At 45.3% G+C, this 19,940-nt stretch overlaps 1 protein-coding gene across 8 annotated transcripts in view; it reads left to right on the forward strand.

Moving 5' to 3' along the window:
* Nucleotides 1-19,940, forward strand: part of prex2 (phosphatidylinositol-3,4,5-trisphosphate-dependent Rac exchange factor 2) — a 943,088-nt gene that overhangs the window by 470,961 nt on the left and 452,187 nt on the right. For all 8 annotated transcript variants that reach the window (XM_085993112.1, XM_085993115.1, XM_085993113.1 and 5 more), the window contains one exon: nucleotides 14,627-14,806. In XM_085993112.1, the coding sequence (XP_085849238.1) occupies nucleotides 14,627-14,806 (180 nt within the window). The remainder of the gene's footprint in view (nucleotides 1-14,626; nucleotides 14,807-19,940) is intronic.

Below are 19,940 nucleotides of genomic sequence, written 5' to 3' on the forward strand. Positions count from 1 at the left end.
TACACGGATCTAACATTGGCGACGAGGATGGGATTTTGAGCCAGTCTAACTACACCCAGGGATGCCAAAGAGTGGCAATATCACAGCATTCGACAATGAAGTCGAAGATTGGACGACATATGTCGAACGCATAGAAGTGTACTGCAAGGCGAATGAAGTGCCAGATGAGAGGAAAGCGCTGGTATTGTTGAATTCAATGGGTGCAAAAACGTACGGCTTACTGCGAAACCTAGTAACCCCAGAGAAGCCAGTGGAAAAGGATTTTGGAAACATAGTGTCAATCCTACAGGACCACTTAAACCCCACACCGCTGCTGATAGCAGAAAGATTTAAGTTTCACAAAAGGAACCAGCATAAAGATGAAAGTAATGCTGAGTATTTAACGGAACTGCGCAAGCTATCGAAACACTGCCAGTTTGGAACGGGACTAGCAGATACTTTAAGGGACAAGTTTGTGTGTGGGCTTCAAAGTGAAGGAACCCAGAAACGGCTTCTATCAGAAAAGTATCTTACGCTGGACAAGGCTTTCAGCATGGCAGTATCACATGAAGCAGCCGCACGGGGCGCTGCAGAGATACAACGGAGACCGCAAGAATATGGCACAAATGAAATGTCATACGGAACAGTGAAGTGCTATCGCTGCGGCAGAACAACACACGACCATAATGATTGCTGGTTCAAGGACAAAGTGTGCAGGCAGTGTGGAAAAGTAGGACACATAGCAAGAGTCTGCAGGTCGGGAAAGAAAACCAGCAGCAAGAAATCTCCACAGGAGAAGTACAAGAAGGTACATAAGGTGACGGAGAGTAGTTCAGACGAACAGAAAAGTGATACAGGCTCCGGAAGCAAGGAGCTGGGTTGTCTGAAACTACATAATGTAATCAAAATGGAGGATCACCAAACTATCTGGGTCACGCTCAAGATAGCTGGAGTCCAAGTGAAAATGGAATTGGACACAGGATCAGCCCTAACAGTCATAAACCGAAGGGACTACAAGTGGCTATTCTCACATATAACCTTGAGAGATACAGAGATTGTCTTGAAGACGTACACGGGGCAAAAAGTCTACCCCAAAGGAAAAATAAGGGTGAACGTTATATATAACGGCAAGGAAACACCAAAAATGGACCTATATGTATTGCCAGATGGAGGACCACCACTGCTAGGACGTGAATGAATCCGGAAGATACAGCTAGATTGGCATTCCATACAAGCACTGACTGTAGATGCCAAAAAGGATGACGACGCCACACCTAGACGACTGTCAAAAATGCTAACTGACGCACAAGAAGTGTTCCAGGAGGGACTTGGAACACTAAAAGGCATAACAGCGATGATTAAAATAGAGGAAAATGCAAGCCCAAAGGCCAGACCGGTGCCTTATGCGATCCGCCCAGCCGTCAAAGCAGAGCTGGAAGGTTTGGAACGTTCAGGAGTACTGTCCAAAGTGGACTGGAGCGAGTGGGCTACACCCATCGTTCCTGTAATGAAGAGGTCGTTGAGTAATACGCCTGGGGAACCAAAGAAGGTTCGCATCTGTGGGGACTTTAAGGTGACAGTGAACCCAGTCCTTCACATGGTACAATATCCGCTTCCACGGATTGAAGATATTTTCGCCTCGCTATCTGGAGGAAAACGCTTCACTAAGATTGATCTGGCCCAGGCATACCTGCAAATGGAGGTAGAAGAAGCCTCGAAACAGTACCTCACGATCAACACTCATAAAGGTCTCTACCAATACAACCGGCTGGTGTTCGGGGTAGCATCAGCTCCGGCTATTTGGCAAAGGGCAATGGATCAAGTCCTGCAAGGGATTCCAGGGACCCAGTGTTATTTGGACGACATCCTGGTCACGGGCGAAAATGACAGTGATCACCTTGCCAACCTGGAGCAGGTGCTCACTAGATTGAAGGAATATGGGCTCCGAGCAAATCGCCACAAATCCGAGTTTTTCCAGAAGCAGATCGTGTGGCCACGTTATTGATGAAGAGGGGTTACAGAAGTCCCCTGAAAAGATTGAGGCAGTAGTCAAGGCTCCAGCACCGGAAAATGTGTCACAACTGAGGTCGTTCCTCGGGCTGGTGAACTACTACCATAAGTTCTTGCCGAATTTGTCTACAGTACTACACCCACTGAACGCCCTACTGCAAACGGGGGTACCATGGAAGTGGAATGACGAATGTAAACGAGCTTTCCAGAAGTGCAAAGAATTGATCACATTAAAAGAGGTGTTGGCTCATTTCAACCCAGCACTACCAATTCGGTTGGCGTGTGATGCATCACCCTATGGCATTGGAGCGGTGCTGTCGCACAAGTTCCCGGACGGCTCGGAGAGGCCGGTAGCCTTTGCGTCTCGGTCACTAACCTCAGCCGAGCGTAACTACGCCCAGATTGACAGGGAGGCCCTCAGCCTAGTGTGGGGAGTGAAAAAGTTCAACCACTATCTGCACGGGCAGAAGTTCACCTTGCTGACTGACCACCAACCACTTGTCTCCATCTTTAATCCAAAGAAGGGCGTTCCGGTGATGACTGCGCAACGGCTACAAAGATGGTCCCTTTTTCTAGGGGCGCACCAATATGAAATCGAGTATAAGGGCACGAAACAGCATGGAAACGCTGATGGGCTATCACGCCTGCCACTGCCTACTGCGGAGGAAGCACCAGCAGTGGACCCTGTTGAAATATTTTATTCGACTATAATTGAACGCTTGCCAGTAACTAACGCTGATATAGAGAAGGAGGCCTGAAATGACCCGACACTGTCTCAGGTATATGACTTGACGGTGAAGGGATGGCCAACACATGGCGACTCACTGTTGCCAGCATTCTCATCCAGAGGAGAACAGCTGTCAGTATGCCAGGGGACCTTGATGTGTGGATCCCGAGTGGTAATTCCACCCAAGTTAAGGGAGACAGTGCTAAATGAGCTTCACGAAGGCCATCTGGGAGGGGTGAAAATGAAAAGCCTTGCTAGGGCTTATGTGTGGTGGCCGGGCATCGACCAGCAAATTGAGGACCTGACAAAGAGCTGCTCAGGATGCCAGAAGGTCCAAAATGCACCACCACATGCCCCTCTACGCCCATGGGAGTGGCCCTCCTCTCCATGGTAACGGGTGCATATTGATTTTGCTGGTCCATTCATGGACTCAATGTTTTTAATAGCCATGGATGCGCACTCGAAATGGCCTGAGGTGATCAAAATGTCGTCCACCACCATGGAGAAAACTATTGCAATCCTACGGACCATATTTGCCAGGAACGGCTTGCCAGAGCAGATTTGCTCTGATAACGGACCATAGTTTGTGTCCGAAGACATTCAAAGATTTATGAAAAGGAATGGGGTAAGGCATTACACATCCGCCCCGTATCATCCAGCCACAAATGGATTGGCTGAGAGGTTCGTACAAACCTTTAAGAAAGCAGTAAGGGCCATGTGCGATGATGACATTCCACTGCAGCATAAGGTGGACAATTTCCTGTTAGCCTACAGAAATGCGACACATGCAGTCACCAACCAGACCCCGGCCATGATGTTCTTTAACCGAAGGTTGAGATCTCGTCTGGATTTGCTCAGACCAAATGTACGAAGAGATGTTGAGAATAAGCAATTCCAGCACATCAATGAGAAGCCGACAAGGAGCTTCAATGTAGGGCAACCAGTCTTGGCCCGCGACTACCGAACAGAGAAATGGCAACCAGGAATGATATGCACACAGCAGGGGCCACTAATGTACACAGTGGATGTTGGGGAGAACATTGTGAGATGCCATGTCGACCAGATCCTAGAGTCACAGGAACGAGTCAACCCCATCTCTCGCGCACCTGGTGATGAGCCCGACATACAGGTAGCATCTACCCCAGAAACAGTAGCATCGGAAGCTGATGAACCAACTGACGACAGGGGGCCTCCACACCAAGAGCAAGACACTCAGGAAAGGCGCTATCCAGAAAGGATCAGGAAGCCGCCCCAAAGACTGAATTTATAAATGGACTATTTTCAGTTAATGTGCATGTTAAAAGTGTTAATTGTTAAATGAATGTTATGGTACTGTTAATCTAAAAGGGGAGGAATTGTAGTGTATGTACCTTTAAGGGGAGAACTACTTTTTACAGCTCCTGTATACTGTAGTACCGGCAGTGACCACACCTGTATATAAACCCTGAGTAGGGATCTGTACGTTTAGTTTTAGAGTAACCCTCATCCAGTAAACACCTGTTGATTGTTCCCTGCAGTCTCGTGTCTAGTTATTGAAGGACACACAACATCAAAATACACGGATCTAACAACAATACTCAAGGTGTGGTCTCACCAAGGCCCTGTACAACCGCAACAAGACATCCTTGCTCCTGTACTCAAAACCTCTCGCTATGAAGGCCAGCATACCATTTGCCTTCTTAACCACCCGCTGCACCTGTATGCTTACCTTCAGCGACTGGTGCACAAGGACATCCAGGTCTCGTTGCACTTCCCCTTTTCCCAATCTATTTCTGTTCAGATAATAAGCTGCCTTCCTGTTTTTGCCACCAAAGTGGATAACCTCGCATTTATCCACATTATACTGCATCTGCCATGCATCTGCCCAACCTGTTCAAATCGTACTGGAGTTTCTCTGCATCCTCCTCACAGCACACACGCCCACCCAGCTTTATGTCATCTGCAAACTTGGAGATATTACATCTTGTTCCCTCGTCTAGATCATTAACATATATTGTGAATAACTGAGGTCCTAGCACCGATCCCTGCGGTACCCCAATAGTCACTGCCTGCCACTCGCAAAAAGACCCGTTTATTCCAACTCTTTGCTTCCTGTCTGCCAACCAGTTTTCTATCCAAGTCAGTACCTTACCCCCAATCCCATTTGCTTTAGTTTTGCACGCTAGTCTCTTATGCGGGACCTTATCGAAAGCCTTCTGAAAATCCAAATACACCACATCCACTGGTTCTCCCTTATCTATTCTACCAGTTACATCCTCAAAAAATTCCAGTAGATTAGTCAAGCATTTACCTTTTGTAAATCCATGTTGACTTTATCTGATCCTGTCACTGTTTTCCAAGTGCTCTGCTATTACATCTTTTATAATGGACTCTAGCATTTTCCCCACTACCGATGTCAGGCTTACCAGTCTATAATTCCCTGTTTTTTTCTCTACCACCTTTTTTAAATAGTGGGGTTACATTAGCTACCCTCCAATCCATGGGAACTGTTCCAGAGTCTATAGAATTTTGGAAGATGACCAGCAATGCTCTACTATTTCTAGGGCCACTTCCTTAAGTACCCTAGGATGTAAATTACCAGGCCCTGGGGATTTATCAGCCTTCAATCCCATCAATTTATCTAACACCATTTCCCTACAAATACTGATTTCATTTAGTTCCTCCCTCTCATTAGACCCTATGTTCCCCGACATCTCTGGGAGTTTATTTGTGTCCTCCTTTGTGAAGACAGAACCAAAGTATGTATTTAATTGGTCTGCCATGTTTTTGTTCCCCATTATAAATTCCCCTGATGCTGACTGCAAGGAACCTATGCTTGACTTTACCAATCTTTTTCTCTTCACATAGCTATAGAAGCTTTTACAATCAGTTTTTATGTTCCCTGCAACTTACTCGCATACTCTATTTTCCCCCTCTTAATTAATCCCTTTGTCCTCCTTTGCTGAATCCTAAACTGCTCCCAATCCTCAGGTTTGCTGCCTTTTCTGGCCAATTTATATGTCCTCTCCTTGGATCTTATGCTATCCCTAATTTCCCTTGTTAGCCAATGTTGAGTCACCTCTTTTGTTTAATTTTTATGCCAAACAGGGATGAACAAATTCTGTAGTTCATCCATGCGATCTTTAAATGTTTGCCATTGCCTATTCACCATCAACCCTTTAAGTAACATTCCTCAATCCATCCTAGCCAACTCGCGCCTCATACCATCGTAGTTTCCTTTATTTAAATTCAGTACCCAATTCTCTGAATCAACTACTTCACTCTCCATCTTAATGAAGAATTCTATCATATTATGATCGCTCCTCCCCAAGGGGCCTCGCACACCAAGATTGCTAATTAATCCTTTCTCATTACATAATACCCTGTCTAAGATGGCCTGATCTCTAGTTGGTTCCTCAACATATTGGTCCAGGAAACCATCCCGTATACACTCTAGGAATTCCTCTTCCACCGTATTGTTACTAATTTGGTTAGACCAATCTATATGTAGATTAAAGTCACCCATGATAACTGCTGTGGCCTTATTGCACGCATCTCTAATTTCCCATTTAACGCCATCCCCAACCTCAGCATTACTGTTTGGGGGTCTGTATACAACTCCCACTAACGTTTTCTGCCACTTGGTATTTCTCAGCTCTGCCCATACAGATTCCATGCCATCAGAGCTAATATACTTCCTTACTATTGTGTTAACCTCCTCTTTAACCAGCAATGCTACCCCACCGCCTTTTCCTTTTTGCCTGTCCTTCCTGAATATTGATTACCCCTGAATGTTGAATTCCCAGCCTTGGTCACCCTGGAGCCATGTCTCCGTAATCCCAATGATATCATATCCGTTTACATCTATTTGTGCAGCTAATTCATCCACCTTATTACGAATGCTCCTCGCATTAAGACACAAAGCCTTCAGGCTTGTTTTTTTAACACTCTTAGACCTTTTAGAATTATTGTTTACTGTGGCCATGTTTGATTTACACCCTTGATTTCTCTGACTTCCACTTTTGCTTTTCTCCTTCCTATCTTTTGCTTCTATCCTTGCTTCCCTTTCCTCTGTCTCCCTGCACAGGTTGCCAACACCCTGCCATTTTAGTTTAAACCCTCCCCAACAGCACTAGCAAACACTCCCCTTAGGACATCGGTCTCTGTCCTGCCCAGGTGCAAACTGTCCAGTTTGTACTGGTCCCTCCTCCCCCAGAACCGGTTCCAATGTCCCAGGAATTTGAATCCCTCCCCCTTGCACCATTCTTCTAGCCACATATTCAGCTGAAATATCCTTCGATTTCCACTCTGACTAGCATGTGGCACTGGTAGCAATCCTGAGATTACTACCTTTGAGGTCCTATTTTTTAATTTACCTCCTAACTCCCTATATTCAGCTTTTAGGACCTCATCCCATTTTTTACCTATATTGTTGGTACCTATATGCACCACGACAACTGGCTGTTCACCCTCCCCCTCCAGAATGCCCTGCAGCCACTCCGAGACATCCTTGGCCCTTGCACCAGGGAGGCAACATACCATCCTGGAGTCTCATTTGCGGCCGCAGAAACGCCTATCTATTCCCCTTACAATAGAATCCCCTATCACTATAGCTCTCTCGCTCTTTTTCCTCCTGTCCCGTGCAGTAGAACCACCCATGGTGCCAGGAAGTTGGTTGCTGCTGCCTTCCCCCGATAAGCCATCCTCCCCAACAATATCCAAAGCGGTATATCTGTTTGAGAGGGGGATGGCCACAGGGGACCCCTGCACTACCTGCCTGCACCTACTACTCTGCCTGGCAGTCACCCATTCCCTTCCTGCCTGTGCATCCTTTATGTGCGGTGTGACCAACTGATTAAACGTGATATCCATGATGTCCTCAGCATTGCGAATGCTCCAGTATGTATCCATTCGCAGCTCCAGCGCCGCAATGCGGTCTGCCAGTAGCTGCAGTTGGATACACTTCCCGCACACATGGTCGTCAGGTACACAGGAAGTGTCCCTGATTTCCCACATAGTGCAGGAGGAGCATGCCACGGGGCCGAGCTTTGCTGCCATGACTTACCCTTTAATTAATTTAATTTAAATCAATCCCACCAATTATACTACAATTAAATGATATACTCAAGGGCCCTTGTTTCCAAGCACTCCCCGCTACACAACAGAGAGCCTAGAAGCTATAACCGCAAAATTAAGACCTTCTAAACTTTATAAACTATGAACCTTAACTTTCAAACTATAGAGTAGTATAAATACACACCCAATCAGCTGCTTCCTCCTGCATGCGTCACGTTTTGAATCATGACGTGGCTCTGGAACGCCACTGCCGGCCTGCGAGATTGGTAAGCCTGTGAAAAAAAGCCCGCGAAAGTGAGTTTAAATACTCACTGAGTCTCCGCTCTCACTGCTCCTGACAATGACATGTGAAAAAAAGCCCGCAAAAGTGAGTTTAAATAATCACTGAACCTCCGCTCTCACCGCTCCCGACACCAGCCTGTGAAAGAAAGCCCACGAAAGTGAGTTTAAATACTCACTGAGCCTCCGCTCTCACCGCTCCCGACAATGGCCTGTGAAAAAAAGCTAAGTTTATTTTTAGCCCTGTTAGAAAATGTAATTAATTTTTTCAAAAATTTAAATTATTGTTTAAAATAATTATTTCATGTAATTTATAGTTTATTTTAAACGTGATTTAAAAAAAAATTATTTGTGGCTTTAGTGATGTTTTGGGGCTTATAGTATTTATAGGTTTGACAGCTCTTCCTGTCAAACTTATGAATGAAGCATTCCCTGCTACCATTGGCTCTCCATGGCCCACGTGATCCCAGGGGACGCATCGAACTAACTGCGCCCCTGGGATACGCAAGCACTTTGCGCCGGCAGTTGGAGGAGGCCCAGGCTCGCAATCCCACGCGGGCCCACAGCACAACGGCCGGCACGCTAGGTAAGTGCAAGTCGGGGGCTTGCACCCGCGGGAAGCCCCCGACCCGAATTTCTGGGCCATGATGTTGTAGGAACACAAAATGAATAATTTGACAAAAACTAACACTGCAGTGATAAAGTAAAATTGACCTGTAAATTTTTAAAAACATAAATTTCAAAATAGAAAAAGAAATACAAATAAAATGTAAACACAAAAATGTACTTACAACGAGGGTGTTGGCCCCCTCAGTTCATAGAGCCTGTGAGATAGGCCAGTGGACACTTGCTGTGCTCTCGGCAAGTTGTGGTTCAGTAAATGTTCCAACTGCCACAAACAGCTCTTGCTGCTCATGAATGTAAAAGATGCTCAGAACCTTTATTTATTCTCAGTCAGTACTTAGATGAATATCCAATTGTCTTTGCTTGTGCTGGTTCATAAAAGGAAAATTCAGGTTTGTATTCTATGCCATTCCATGAATAAATCACAATTCTGTATTCCTCCCCAACCATCTGACCCTGCATTCAGCAAATCTCTCCCAAGCAGTTTAGCAACTCTTCTCAGCAAGTTTCAAACAGACACTTTGGCCAGGATTTTGCTCACCTCGGCAAGTCCAGTGCGGGTGATGTCGGTGGCGGATCCCGACCCTGCTGCTGTCTCCATCCCGCTGCCTAAAATAAATAACGTTGATAGGGCTTGTTAAGCTCGCCCAGCACGTTTCCCAGTAACATCATTCATGACGCATCATCAGCTGGTTTCGTTAAAGGGACCATGGCCACCTTCCTTTTGACGTTTGGGCTGTCCGTGTTCTACAGCATTGAGGTGCAGCAAATACTGACAAACACTGCACAGAGGTGCAGGGCTGCACCCAGGTTCTCCTATGACTCCCTCCATATGCTTATATGCTTATGGAGGGAGTCACAGCACACAGGGAGGTCCTCTCACCTTCCCATGGGCAGAAAAGACCTCCACAGGAGACCAACACAGTCTGGTTGCACATTGCAGAGGAGGTCACTAGCAGGGATGTTGTCAGGAGGATCTGGGTGCAGTGGCGCAAACGTTTCAATTATCTCATTAGATCATGAAACGTTACTGCAAAGCCACACTCACCTTTATCCTCCTGTGCCTCTCATCACATCCCCATCACTCTGCCTTCCCTACCTTACTCCTGTACATCCTTACTCACACCAACTTACCTTGCAACTCTCTCTCTATCTACATTATCACGTCCCCATCACACCAGCCACCCCTCCCACTCACCCTCATCCTAGTGCAATCATACCAACTAACAACACACAAGGGTAGGCACTTGGGTATTTTAGCCAATGTTCATGTAAAGTTTCTGTTAATGTGCTGTCAAACATTGAATCCTTTATTTTCAACACTTTCCGTTCTTGGACAGATTTGTGTACACCTTTGGAAGTGGCTTAATGGTGAGAAATAACGGTACCCCCCGCAATGGTCATGAATGTGAAAGGAATGGCTTGGACATTGTAGCGATGCTTTATGGTATTGGTGTGGAGTGGTGCCAACCTGACCTATCATGTGGCAGCCAGGGTGTACAGCATCAAGTGAAGTAAGTCTAGCCATGGTGAGGCCATCCTTGGCCTCCCGGGCAGCAGTGTGCTGGGGTGCTGATGCCCTGTATCCTGTGCAGCATCAGGTGATTGCGGAGAAGGTTGGTGTTGCTGTTGGTGCTGCTGGTGTTGGGGCTGATCGTGGTCGGATTCTGAGGACCAAGATGAGACAGTATAAAGGGCACCCATGTTGATGGAATAGATGGCAGGTGAAGTAGAGATGACAGAAGTATTCTGTCAATGGTGAGAGAGTTCTTCCAATGAGGTGAGAGTGGATGGAGAGTGGAAAATGGAAAGCCTGCAAAATCTGTGCTGGAAATGAACTGAGATATAGCTTGTCGCTGAGTAAAGTGAAGATCTGTCAGGTGGGAGCTTTTACTGTACATTTGAAGTTGTCAAATAATCAGCTGGTGCAATGGCCACTGAACTCCCACCTCAGCTTGACAAACATGGTCCTCGAACAGCGTGGTTCCCGTGACCATGAAGTTAAAGTTGAAAAGCAAGTTTAAAAAGCCTGTCAACGACCTGTTAAGTACATTATAATGGCCCAGAAATTCAGGTTGGGGGCTTCCCGCGGGTGCAAGCCCCCAACCTGCACTAACCTTGCGCGCCAGCAGTTGAGCTGTAGGGCCCCGTGGAATTCCGCTCCAGGGCCTGGTCCAGCTGCCGGCGCGCTGTGCTTGCGTGTCCCAGGGGCGTAGTTAGTGCGATGCATCCCCTGGGATCACGTGAGCCATGGGCAGCCAATCAGAGGAGGGAAAAGCCCATTCATAAGATTGACAGGAAGACCTGTCAAAGCTTATAAATACTACGGGCCCCAAAATAGCAGTAAACCTTCAAATAATTTTTTTTTTAAATCACACTTTTTAAATAAACTATAAATTACATTAAATAACTATTTTAAACAATAACTTAAATTTTTGAAAAAAATAATTTTATATTCTAACGGGGCTAAAAATAAACTCACCTTGCTTTAAAGTATTTCAAAATAATAAATCTGTGGAAAAAATGTTTTAATTTTAATTAATTGACCACTTTCCTTGTAAAAAGCAGGCCTTACGCCAGCTTTTTAAATGTGTAAATCCTGCAGGCTTAACCTCGCGTGAAAACCTGCAAAAAAAACCTAAGTTCAAAGCGCACGCGCAGCCTCCCCTGCGCGCGCGTTTGACCTTTGAAACCCTTCGTTCAGAGGATCGGAAATGCCGGTTTCCCGCGCATGCGCAGTGCATGCAGGAAACCGACACTTCCATTCGGCCTACGGGTGAGTACCCCGTGCGTACTCACCCATGGAGACCCGAATTTCTGGGCCAATGAGTTTAATTGGCTCGCCTGCTGTTACCTGTCGGGTCTGCTCAGCGCTGGCAGACCCGGCATTGGGAAAGGCTGGTTGACAGAGGGTTCACAAACCGCTGTCAAAAAAAAACACTTTCCCACCCGACTCGCCATCAATCCCGCCCACTGACACTCCAGAAAATGACAGCCTTTGAAACTTGATTTTACCACGTATATTACAAAGATAAATTGATACCAGAAAATAGACATTGGCGGAGTGTTTTGTGCTATCAGGGAGTGTTTGGATCCTGGAGTTTCCCTTAAATACGGGATATAGTATATAGGTATATAACAGCTATACAGTATTCTGAAAAAAACACTACTGACAATGTTAAAATTTTACAAAGTGTTCTGGTTACATCCACCGGTAAATGTAACTACAGACACATGACATAGGCCCCGATTTTAAGTTTGTGATGCGCTGGAATCGGGGAGTTGGGGGGGAGGGTGTCCGATATCATGTGGGAAACCCGGAAGTAAGTGCAGTGTGTCTCGCAGTGGCTTTTTAACTCAGCCACCTCATTATCATATTATTTCCGGGTTTCCTGTCCAATCAGTGGCAGCGGGAATGATGTGGACCTGCATGATGTGATCTCAACTCCAGTATTTAAAGGGACATTCCAAAGGTGCAAGTTCAAGGAGTTAGAGTTGGCTGTTGGAGAACTAGAAATGTCAGACAGGAGTCATAAGAACATAAGAAATAGGAGCAGGAGTAGGCCATTTGGCCCTTCAAGCCTGCTCCGCCATTCAATGAGATCATGGCTGATCTTCTGCCTCAATTCCATTCACTGGCCTTATCGCCATATCCCTTGATGCCCTTACTAGTCAGAAGTCTATCAACTTCTGTTTTGAATATATCCAATGACTGAGCCTCCACAGCCCTCTGGGGTAGAGAATTCCAAAGATTCACCACCCTCTGTGTGAAGAAATTTCTTCTCATCTCAGTCCTGAATGGCCTACCCTTTATTCTGAGGCTGTGGCCCCTGGTTCTAGACTCCCCAGCCAAGGGAAACATTCTCCCAGCATCCGCCCTATCAAGCCCTGTAATAATTTTGTATGCTTCAATGAGATCCCCTCTCATTCTTCTGAATTCAAGAGAATACAGGCCTAGTTTACTCCATCTCTTCTCATACGACAGTCCCATTGATGTAAGAAAACTACTAGGCACTTGGTCTAAGTATTAAACAAGGCTTTAATCAACTGTTTTTCAACATGGAGATCTAGTTGTGTCCTTCACTAGTTCCTGTTAAAGAATGTCCTGAGCAAGCTGGGCCCATGCCCGAGTATTTATACTCTCCCTGGACAGCGCCACCAGCAGGCCGCCCAGTATCATTTCATAAGTCATTTCCACATGAATGACAAGATTCATGTCACCCACCATCCCAGGAATCAATCTCGTGAACCTTCATTGCACTCCCTCGATGGCAAGTATATCCTTCCTTAGGTAAGGAGAACAAAATTGTACACAGTACTCCAGGTGTGGTCTCACCAAGGCCCTATATAATTGGAGTAAGATTTCTTTACTCCTGTACTCAAATCCTCTTGTAATGAAGGCCAGCATACCATTTGCCTTCCTAATGGCTTGCTGCACCTGCACATTCACTTTCAGTGACTCATGTACAAGGACACCCAGGTCCCTTTGAGCATTTGAATTCCCCAATCTTTCACCATTTAGGAAATACTCTGCCTTTCTGTTTTTTCTACCAAGTGGATAACTTCACATTTATCCACATTATAATCCATCTGCCATGTTCTCGCCCACTCACTGAGCCTGTCGAGATCCCCTTGAAGCCTCTTCACATCCTCTTCGCAACTGACACTGCCACCTAGCTTTGTGTCATCAAGCAAATTTGGAAATGTTACATTTAGTCCCCTCATCCAAATCATTGATATAGATTGTGAATAGCTGGGGCCCAAGCACCGATCCTTGTGGTACCCCACTAGTCACAGCCTGCCATCCTGAAAAAGACCCGTTTATCCCTACTCTTTGTTTTCTGTCTGTTAACCAATTCTAAATCCATGCTAGTATATTACCCCCAGTTCCATGTGCCCTAATTTTGTTCACCAACCTCTTGTGTGGGACCTTATTGAAGGCCTTCTGAAAATCCAAATTCACCACACCTACCGGTTCCCCTTTGTCTACTCCACTAGTTACATCCTCAAAGAACTTCAATAGGTTTTGTCAAACAGGATTTCCCTTTCATAAATCCATGTTGACTCTTCCCAACCTTAATATTAGTTTCTAAGTGCCCAGTTATTGCATCCTTTATAATAGATTCCAGCATTTTCCCAACTACTGATGTGAGGCTAACAGGTCTGTAGTTCCCCGTTTTCTCTCTCCCTCCTTTCTTAAATAGCTGGTTTACATTTGCTATCCTCCAATCTGCAGGAATCGTTCCAGAATCTATAGAATTTTGGAAGATGACAACCAATGCGTCCACTATCCCAATGGCCACCTCTTTCAAAACCCTAGGATGTAGGTCATCCGGTCCTTGAGATTTATCGACTTTTAGTTTAATTAATTTTGCTGGTGTCCAGACGGGCAAAGGCTGAGCCCCATTTCACTGACACTTCCTCAAGGGCAATTAGGGGTGGGCAATAAATGCTGACCTTGCCAGCGACACCCACATCCCATGAACAAATAAAAAGCAGGTACTGCGGACTTATTGGCATATTTCCCTGAGATTGATTCCGCCCCCTCGATTGCCGCTGTGTACTCGCCTTGCTTTCACTGGCGAGTTTCACGAAGCCTGGGAAACCTGTGGACCCGACATTAAAGTCAAAAGCATGTTGAAATATCCCTCCAATTCAGCAATTAACATATGGTAATTGACAACCTGCCTCTCCTGAGGGGGTTGGGCGCACACAGCCCAATGTGCTGCAGTGAAATGTGGAGGTCGGAGGGTTGGAGCTGGCTTCCCGACGCGCTGTCAAGTTCGCTGGTTTTAACCCCCCCCACCCGCACCGAAACCCACGCGCTCCTGCAGGTTAAAATTATGTCCGTGGTTTTGTCAGTTTGCCTGTAGGGAAGAACTTCCTGCTTTATTTTTTTTACTGAAAAGTCTTAAGTACTCTGAATTACTTATTTTATTTCCCATTTTATAGCCTCCTCTCATCAATAACGCACCCAACTACATCAGAGACCAAGACGTCTGAGTCGCTATTAACAGGAGAGAATGACACCGACAAGGCAGAACGGAATAGCAAAAAGGTCTGCTTTGTGGTAACCGGAGATGACCAAGAGGATTCAGGTCACGATACAATAAGCAACAGGGATTCCTATAGGTATAATATGCTTTAGATTACTCTGTAATGCAGTTAGACTGAATATTCAATTTAAAATGAATTCAGAGAATTTAAGAATAAAGTATTATTATTGCAGCTTTTCTTAAAAACATTTTATTCATGTCATAGTTACACGTTTCTGTTTGTGCCTGTTACTGTGCAGGTAGATGCTTTATGGTCCTGTTTTGGTTATTTATACCAAGCCTCTCGCTCTGTCCTGGTAGATTTCTCTATGGAATCACCTGTTAATGGATATTTTGGTGACTAAGGAAATCTGTTGCAATCATAGTACCTATGATTTTTTGTACTTCTGTTTAGTAGTGACAAATCATGTTTATGGGGCTTTTCTGCATAAGTGGAAGCTGAGAGATGAAAATGACTAAATTGTGGGTCAGATGAGCCAAGGCCAAAATATAATCTAGCCTTGGTAAAGCTTTGTATAACCGCATGGTAGGCAGACACAAGTTTAGGGTTCTTATGATCTGTTTATATCATATTTCAAGACAGACTTTTAGAAATTTAATGAATGAAACAAAGTATAAAAGCTGCTGTGAATTGGCAAATGTTCTGCATTTGTGTCACTAAATCTGGTCTGTGTTACTAACACTTAGCAACATACAAATCAGAAATGTTTCAAATATTACAAGGAAAGGTGCTTTTTTTGAAAGTTAGAGGTTTTTCAGTACTCAGAAGGGTAAAGGAAGGAGGAAACACGTACACTTCAGAACCGATTAAGTGTCAGCTGTGCAAAGACTGGGGAATTCTTATTTTTAAAAAAATCATAAAAACCCCAACTTGACCGAACTAATGAATGGAAACATTTTCTCAATCGTTTATGTTTTTTCAGGGCTTTAACTATAGTTTGTATATGAGGTTTTAAAGCTGCGTGATCCCACTATATTTAAGATGAAGTTTCTAAATCTGAAACTCATTTCCAAGCGAGAGGGTCGATTTTAAGTCCTGGGCAGCAGCCCACCCTAGCGAGTAGTCAGCCTGTCCAGGAGTAGTGGTGGCGAGGCACAGCCTCATTGGTATGCTGCTGGCCAGCATCTCGACCTAAATGGCTTGATTGTTGCTGGGAATGAGCTGCCTGACCATCACAATTGGGCAGCAGGAGGATGCTACTGAGACTAGAGATCAAAATTCCCCCTAGGAGCTGATTGAGAAAGCAAGGCTAGTAAGAACATTGAAATAACAGCAGAAGTAAAATTGCCCTGAATAGCTGATTCCTCCCTGAATTACCATACAGCAGCCTCGCTAGAACCACATTATAAACAGCAGCAACTCACATTTCTATAATACATGTAAAGAAAAACATCACAGAGCACCTTGCTGTGTGGAGGAAAAGAGGTGGACACTGGGTGGAATAGATAAGGGAATTAGAAACTTACTTGATGGGAAGCATCGCCATTATCTATAAGGTTTATTCCATGAGTACTGATAAATAATTTTAAGCAATCATCAGTGCCAACCTTATTTGAAGGGGGAGGAAGAGTGGAAGGATGGCTCCTGGGAGACCAAAGCTACCATCTGCAACCAGAATTCATGGCATCCTTGGGCGAACAATAGACAGAAGCAGAGTGCAGATATAATGAGGATCATTCTACAACCAGAATGTTTATCGAGCATACCATTGGAAACTTCAAGCAGCATTTCAGAAGCCTCAACCCATTGGCGACGCCTTACAGTGTGATTTCCTCAAGGTTTTACAAATAATTGCTATCTGTTCCATGCTCCATAACTTTGCCCTGCAGAATGGTTTTGCCGTGCAGGTCAAAGAACACGATGGCGAATATAGTAATCTGGGATGTTATGATTAAGGTTATCCACCAGGTGGTGCTATAGCCAATGCTGCTGCTAAGGCCAGAGGTTTGCTTCCTGTTAAGGTCAGAGGTTTGCTTCCTGTCAAGGTCAGCAAGGGTGCAATGGCTGGAAGCAGGCCTGCCTGGTTGTCTAGCAGTCGTTCAATAAAGTACTCGTCTTAATCCTCATACCTCGCCTCTTCGAGTTCCTTGTCTCACTACATGGATTTATCACATTTGGCGACGAGGTAAAATAGGACCCTGAATAAGAGAAGTCTGCCAGGACGTTTAAACAACACAATTACGAGCTATGGTTAGCTACCAGCTGGAAGAGAGCATGGCTGCCACGGTAGGAACGGTTTCCACTTTTGATAGTCAAGCACAAACCTGGGAGGAATACTGTGAAGTGTTGGGTTATTTTTTCAAAGCAAACGAAATAAATGATGCCGGAAAAAGGAAAGCCATTCTGCTTAGTTCAGTGGGAAGCCAAACCTACAGTTTGATGAAGAATCTGCTCAATCCTGAAAAGCCTGGAGACAAATCATTTGTTGAATTCGTGGCTTTGCTAAAAGAACATTTCAACCCTAAGCCTAGTGAGATTGTACAGCGGTTCAAGTTTAATTCAAGGAACAGGAAAGAGGAAGAGAGCGTAATGGACTATGTAGCGGTGTTGCGTAAATTAGCAGAAGATTGCAATTATGGGAACAACCTGAAGGAAATGCTGCGAGATAGGCTAGTTTGCGGAATTATGGATGACCGAATGCAGCGTAGATTATTATCCGAGACTGGGCTTACTTATGAAAAAGCATTGGAACTTGCTCAAGCCATAGAGACAGCGAACCGAGATGTAAAAGAAATACAGGGTTCAGACAGAGCTAATGCTACGCAAGTTGCAGGTCAGGTTGTTGTGCACAAGTTGAACATGCGTCAGAAGCCACAACGTGAGCATGTGAAGGCATGTTATAGATGCAAGGGCGATCACCTGGCGAGTGAATGCCGTTTTCTGGAGGAAAAGTGCTACAAGTGTGGGAAACAAGGACACATAAAATGAGCTTGCAGGGCAAAATCACCTGTGGAGGAATCCAAACTAAAAGGGGGAGGACAGCAAAACCAAGGGAGAGAAGTGAAAAAACATGGAGCACACCACATCAGCGGGGAAGCTGAGGAAGAAGAGGACATGTTCATAATGTATAGCATGTTAGAGAACATTCCAAAAGTGGCTCCTATCACATTGCAACTGACAGTAAATGACTCTAAGGTGAACTTTGAAGTGGATACAGGGTGCGGCGTGACCATAATGAACAAGGCAGAGTACTCAAAATTGTGGAACCGTGCAAAAGTTCCAGAGTTAAAGCCTTGCTCCCTGCATCTTAAAACATATACAGGTGAATGAGTAGCGACAATAGGTACAGCTAATGTAACTGTGCAACACAGGGACACGGTGGAACAGCTACCTGTAGTTATAGTATCGGGTACCGGACCAAATCTGTTAGGTCGGGGCTGGATAAAAGAACTTAAATTAGACTGGAGAGCAGTACATCAAATAGATGCGGGCAAACAGTTGACTTTGCAAGAAGTGTTGAGTGAACATGAGAGTGTGTTCAAGGAGGAACTTGGCACATTTAATGGCCCCCCAGCTAAGATTTATGTAGACAAGGAGGCACTGCCAAGGTTTTTTAAACAATGACCTGTGCCTTATGCCATGAAGCCAAAGGTAGAGGCTGAGCTTGACCGTCTATTGAGAGGGAACATACTGGAGCCAGTGAAATGTTCGGAATGGGCAGCTCCCATAGTACCTGTTTTAAAACCGGACAATTCGGTAAGACTCTGTGGAGACTATAAATTGACTGTCAATCGGGTGTCCAAACTAGAGCAGTATCCAATTCCCAAAACAGAGGATCTCTTTGCAAACCTGGCTGGAGGAAAGAAATTCACAAAGTTGGATATGAGTCATGCCTACTTGCAGATTACACTGGATGACGAATCAAAGAAGTATGTCACCATAAATACACACAAGGGCTTGTTTACATATAACCGCTTACCGTTTGGTGTCTCATCTAGTCCAGCTATCTTCCAGAAGACAATCGAAGGTGTACTGCAAGGGATTCCACATGTTTCCATCCATCTGGATGACATTCTGGTGAAGGGAAGAACCGACCAGGAGCATCTGAGCACTCTGAGAGAGGTACTACAGAGATTGGAGAGGGCAGGGTTCCGGCTCAAGAGGAGTAAGTACACTTTCCTGGGGAATGAGGCAGTGTCCCTGGGACACAGAGTGGATGCCACCGGGCTCTATCCACTCAAGGAGAAGGTACAAGCACTGCAGGACGCCCCTACTCCTACAAATGTGGCTGAGTTAAAAGCTTACCTGGGACTGCTGAACTATTATAACAGGTTTTTACCAAACTTGTCAACTGTATTAGCACCTCTTCACAAACTACTGCGCAAGGAGACACAGTGGCAGTGGGGAGAGGAGCAGGGGGTTTCATTTGAACAGTCCAAGAAACTGATGCTGTTGTCGGATGTGCTGGTTCACTACAATGCAGAGAAAGACATCATTCTCTCTTGTGACGCTTCACCTTATGGGGTGGGGCAGTTCTTTCACACTGCATGGAAGATGGAACCGAAAGACCAATAGGGTTTATGTCCCGAACTCTAACACCAGCGGAAAAAAACTATTGCCTGTTAGACAAAGAGGGGTTAGCAGTAATGTTTGGGTTAGAGAGGGGCTGACTTCACACCCTACAGTGTCAGGAAAACAGAGCTGAGTGTGCAGGATGGTTGCATGTTGTGGGGAGCACGAGTGATTATTCCACAGCCAGCATGACAGTCTATCCTAGAGCAACTACATCAGTGTCATCCTGGGGTCTCGTGTATGAAAGCCTTGGCTAGGAGTTACTTGTGGTGGCCAAAGCTAGGTGAGGAGATAGAAAATCTAGTCAAGACATGCAGCACTTGTCAGGAACATCGGAAGGCACCACCAGCGGCTCCTCTCCACCCCTGGGAGTGGCCGGATAAACCATGGAGAAGATTGCACTTAGATTATACGGGTCCATTCATGAGGAAGATGTTCCTCATAAACATTGATGCACATTCCAAATGGATGGATGTTTATCCTGTAAATTCTGCTTCCGCCACTACTACTATAGACTGCCTGCGTCAGAGCTTCAGTAATCAAGGGCTACCGGAGATCCTGGTGAGTGACAATGCCACTTGTTTTGTGAGTACAGAGACAAAAGAGTTCTTGAGAAAAAATGGCATAGTGCAGGTGACCTCGGCTGCATATCACCCGTCCTCAAATGGACTTGCGGAGAGAGCCACACAAACATTTA

This window comes from Somniosus microcephalus, chromosome 7 (assembly GCF_052327205.1).
Source record: "Somniosus microcephalus isolate GS21.2 chromosome 7, FLI_Smic_1.0, whole genome shotgun sequence".
NCBI classification, from domain to species: domain Eukaryota; kingdom Metazoa; phylum Chordata; class Chondrichthyes; order Squaliformes; family Somniosidae; genus Somniosus; species Somniosus microcephalus.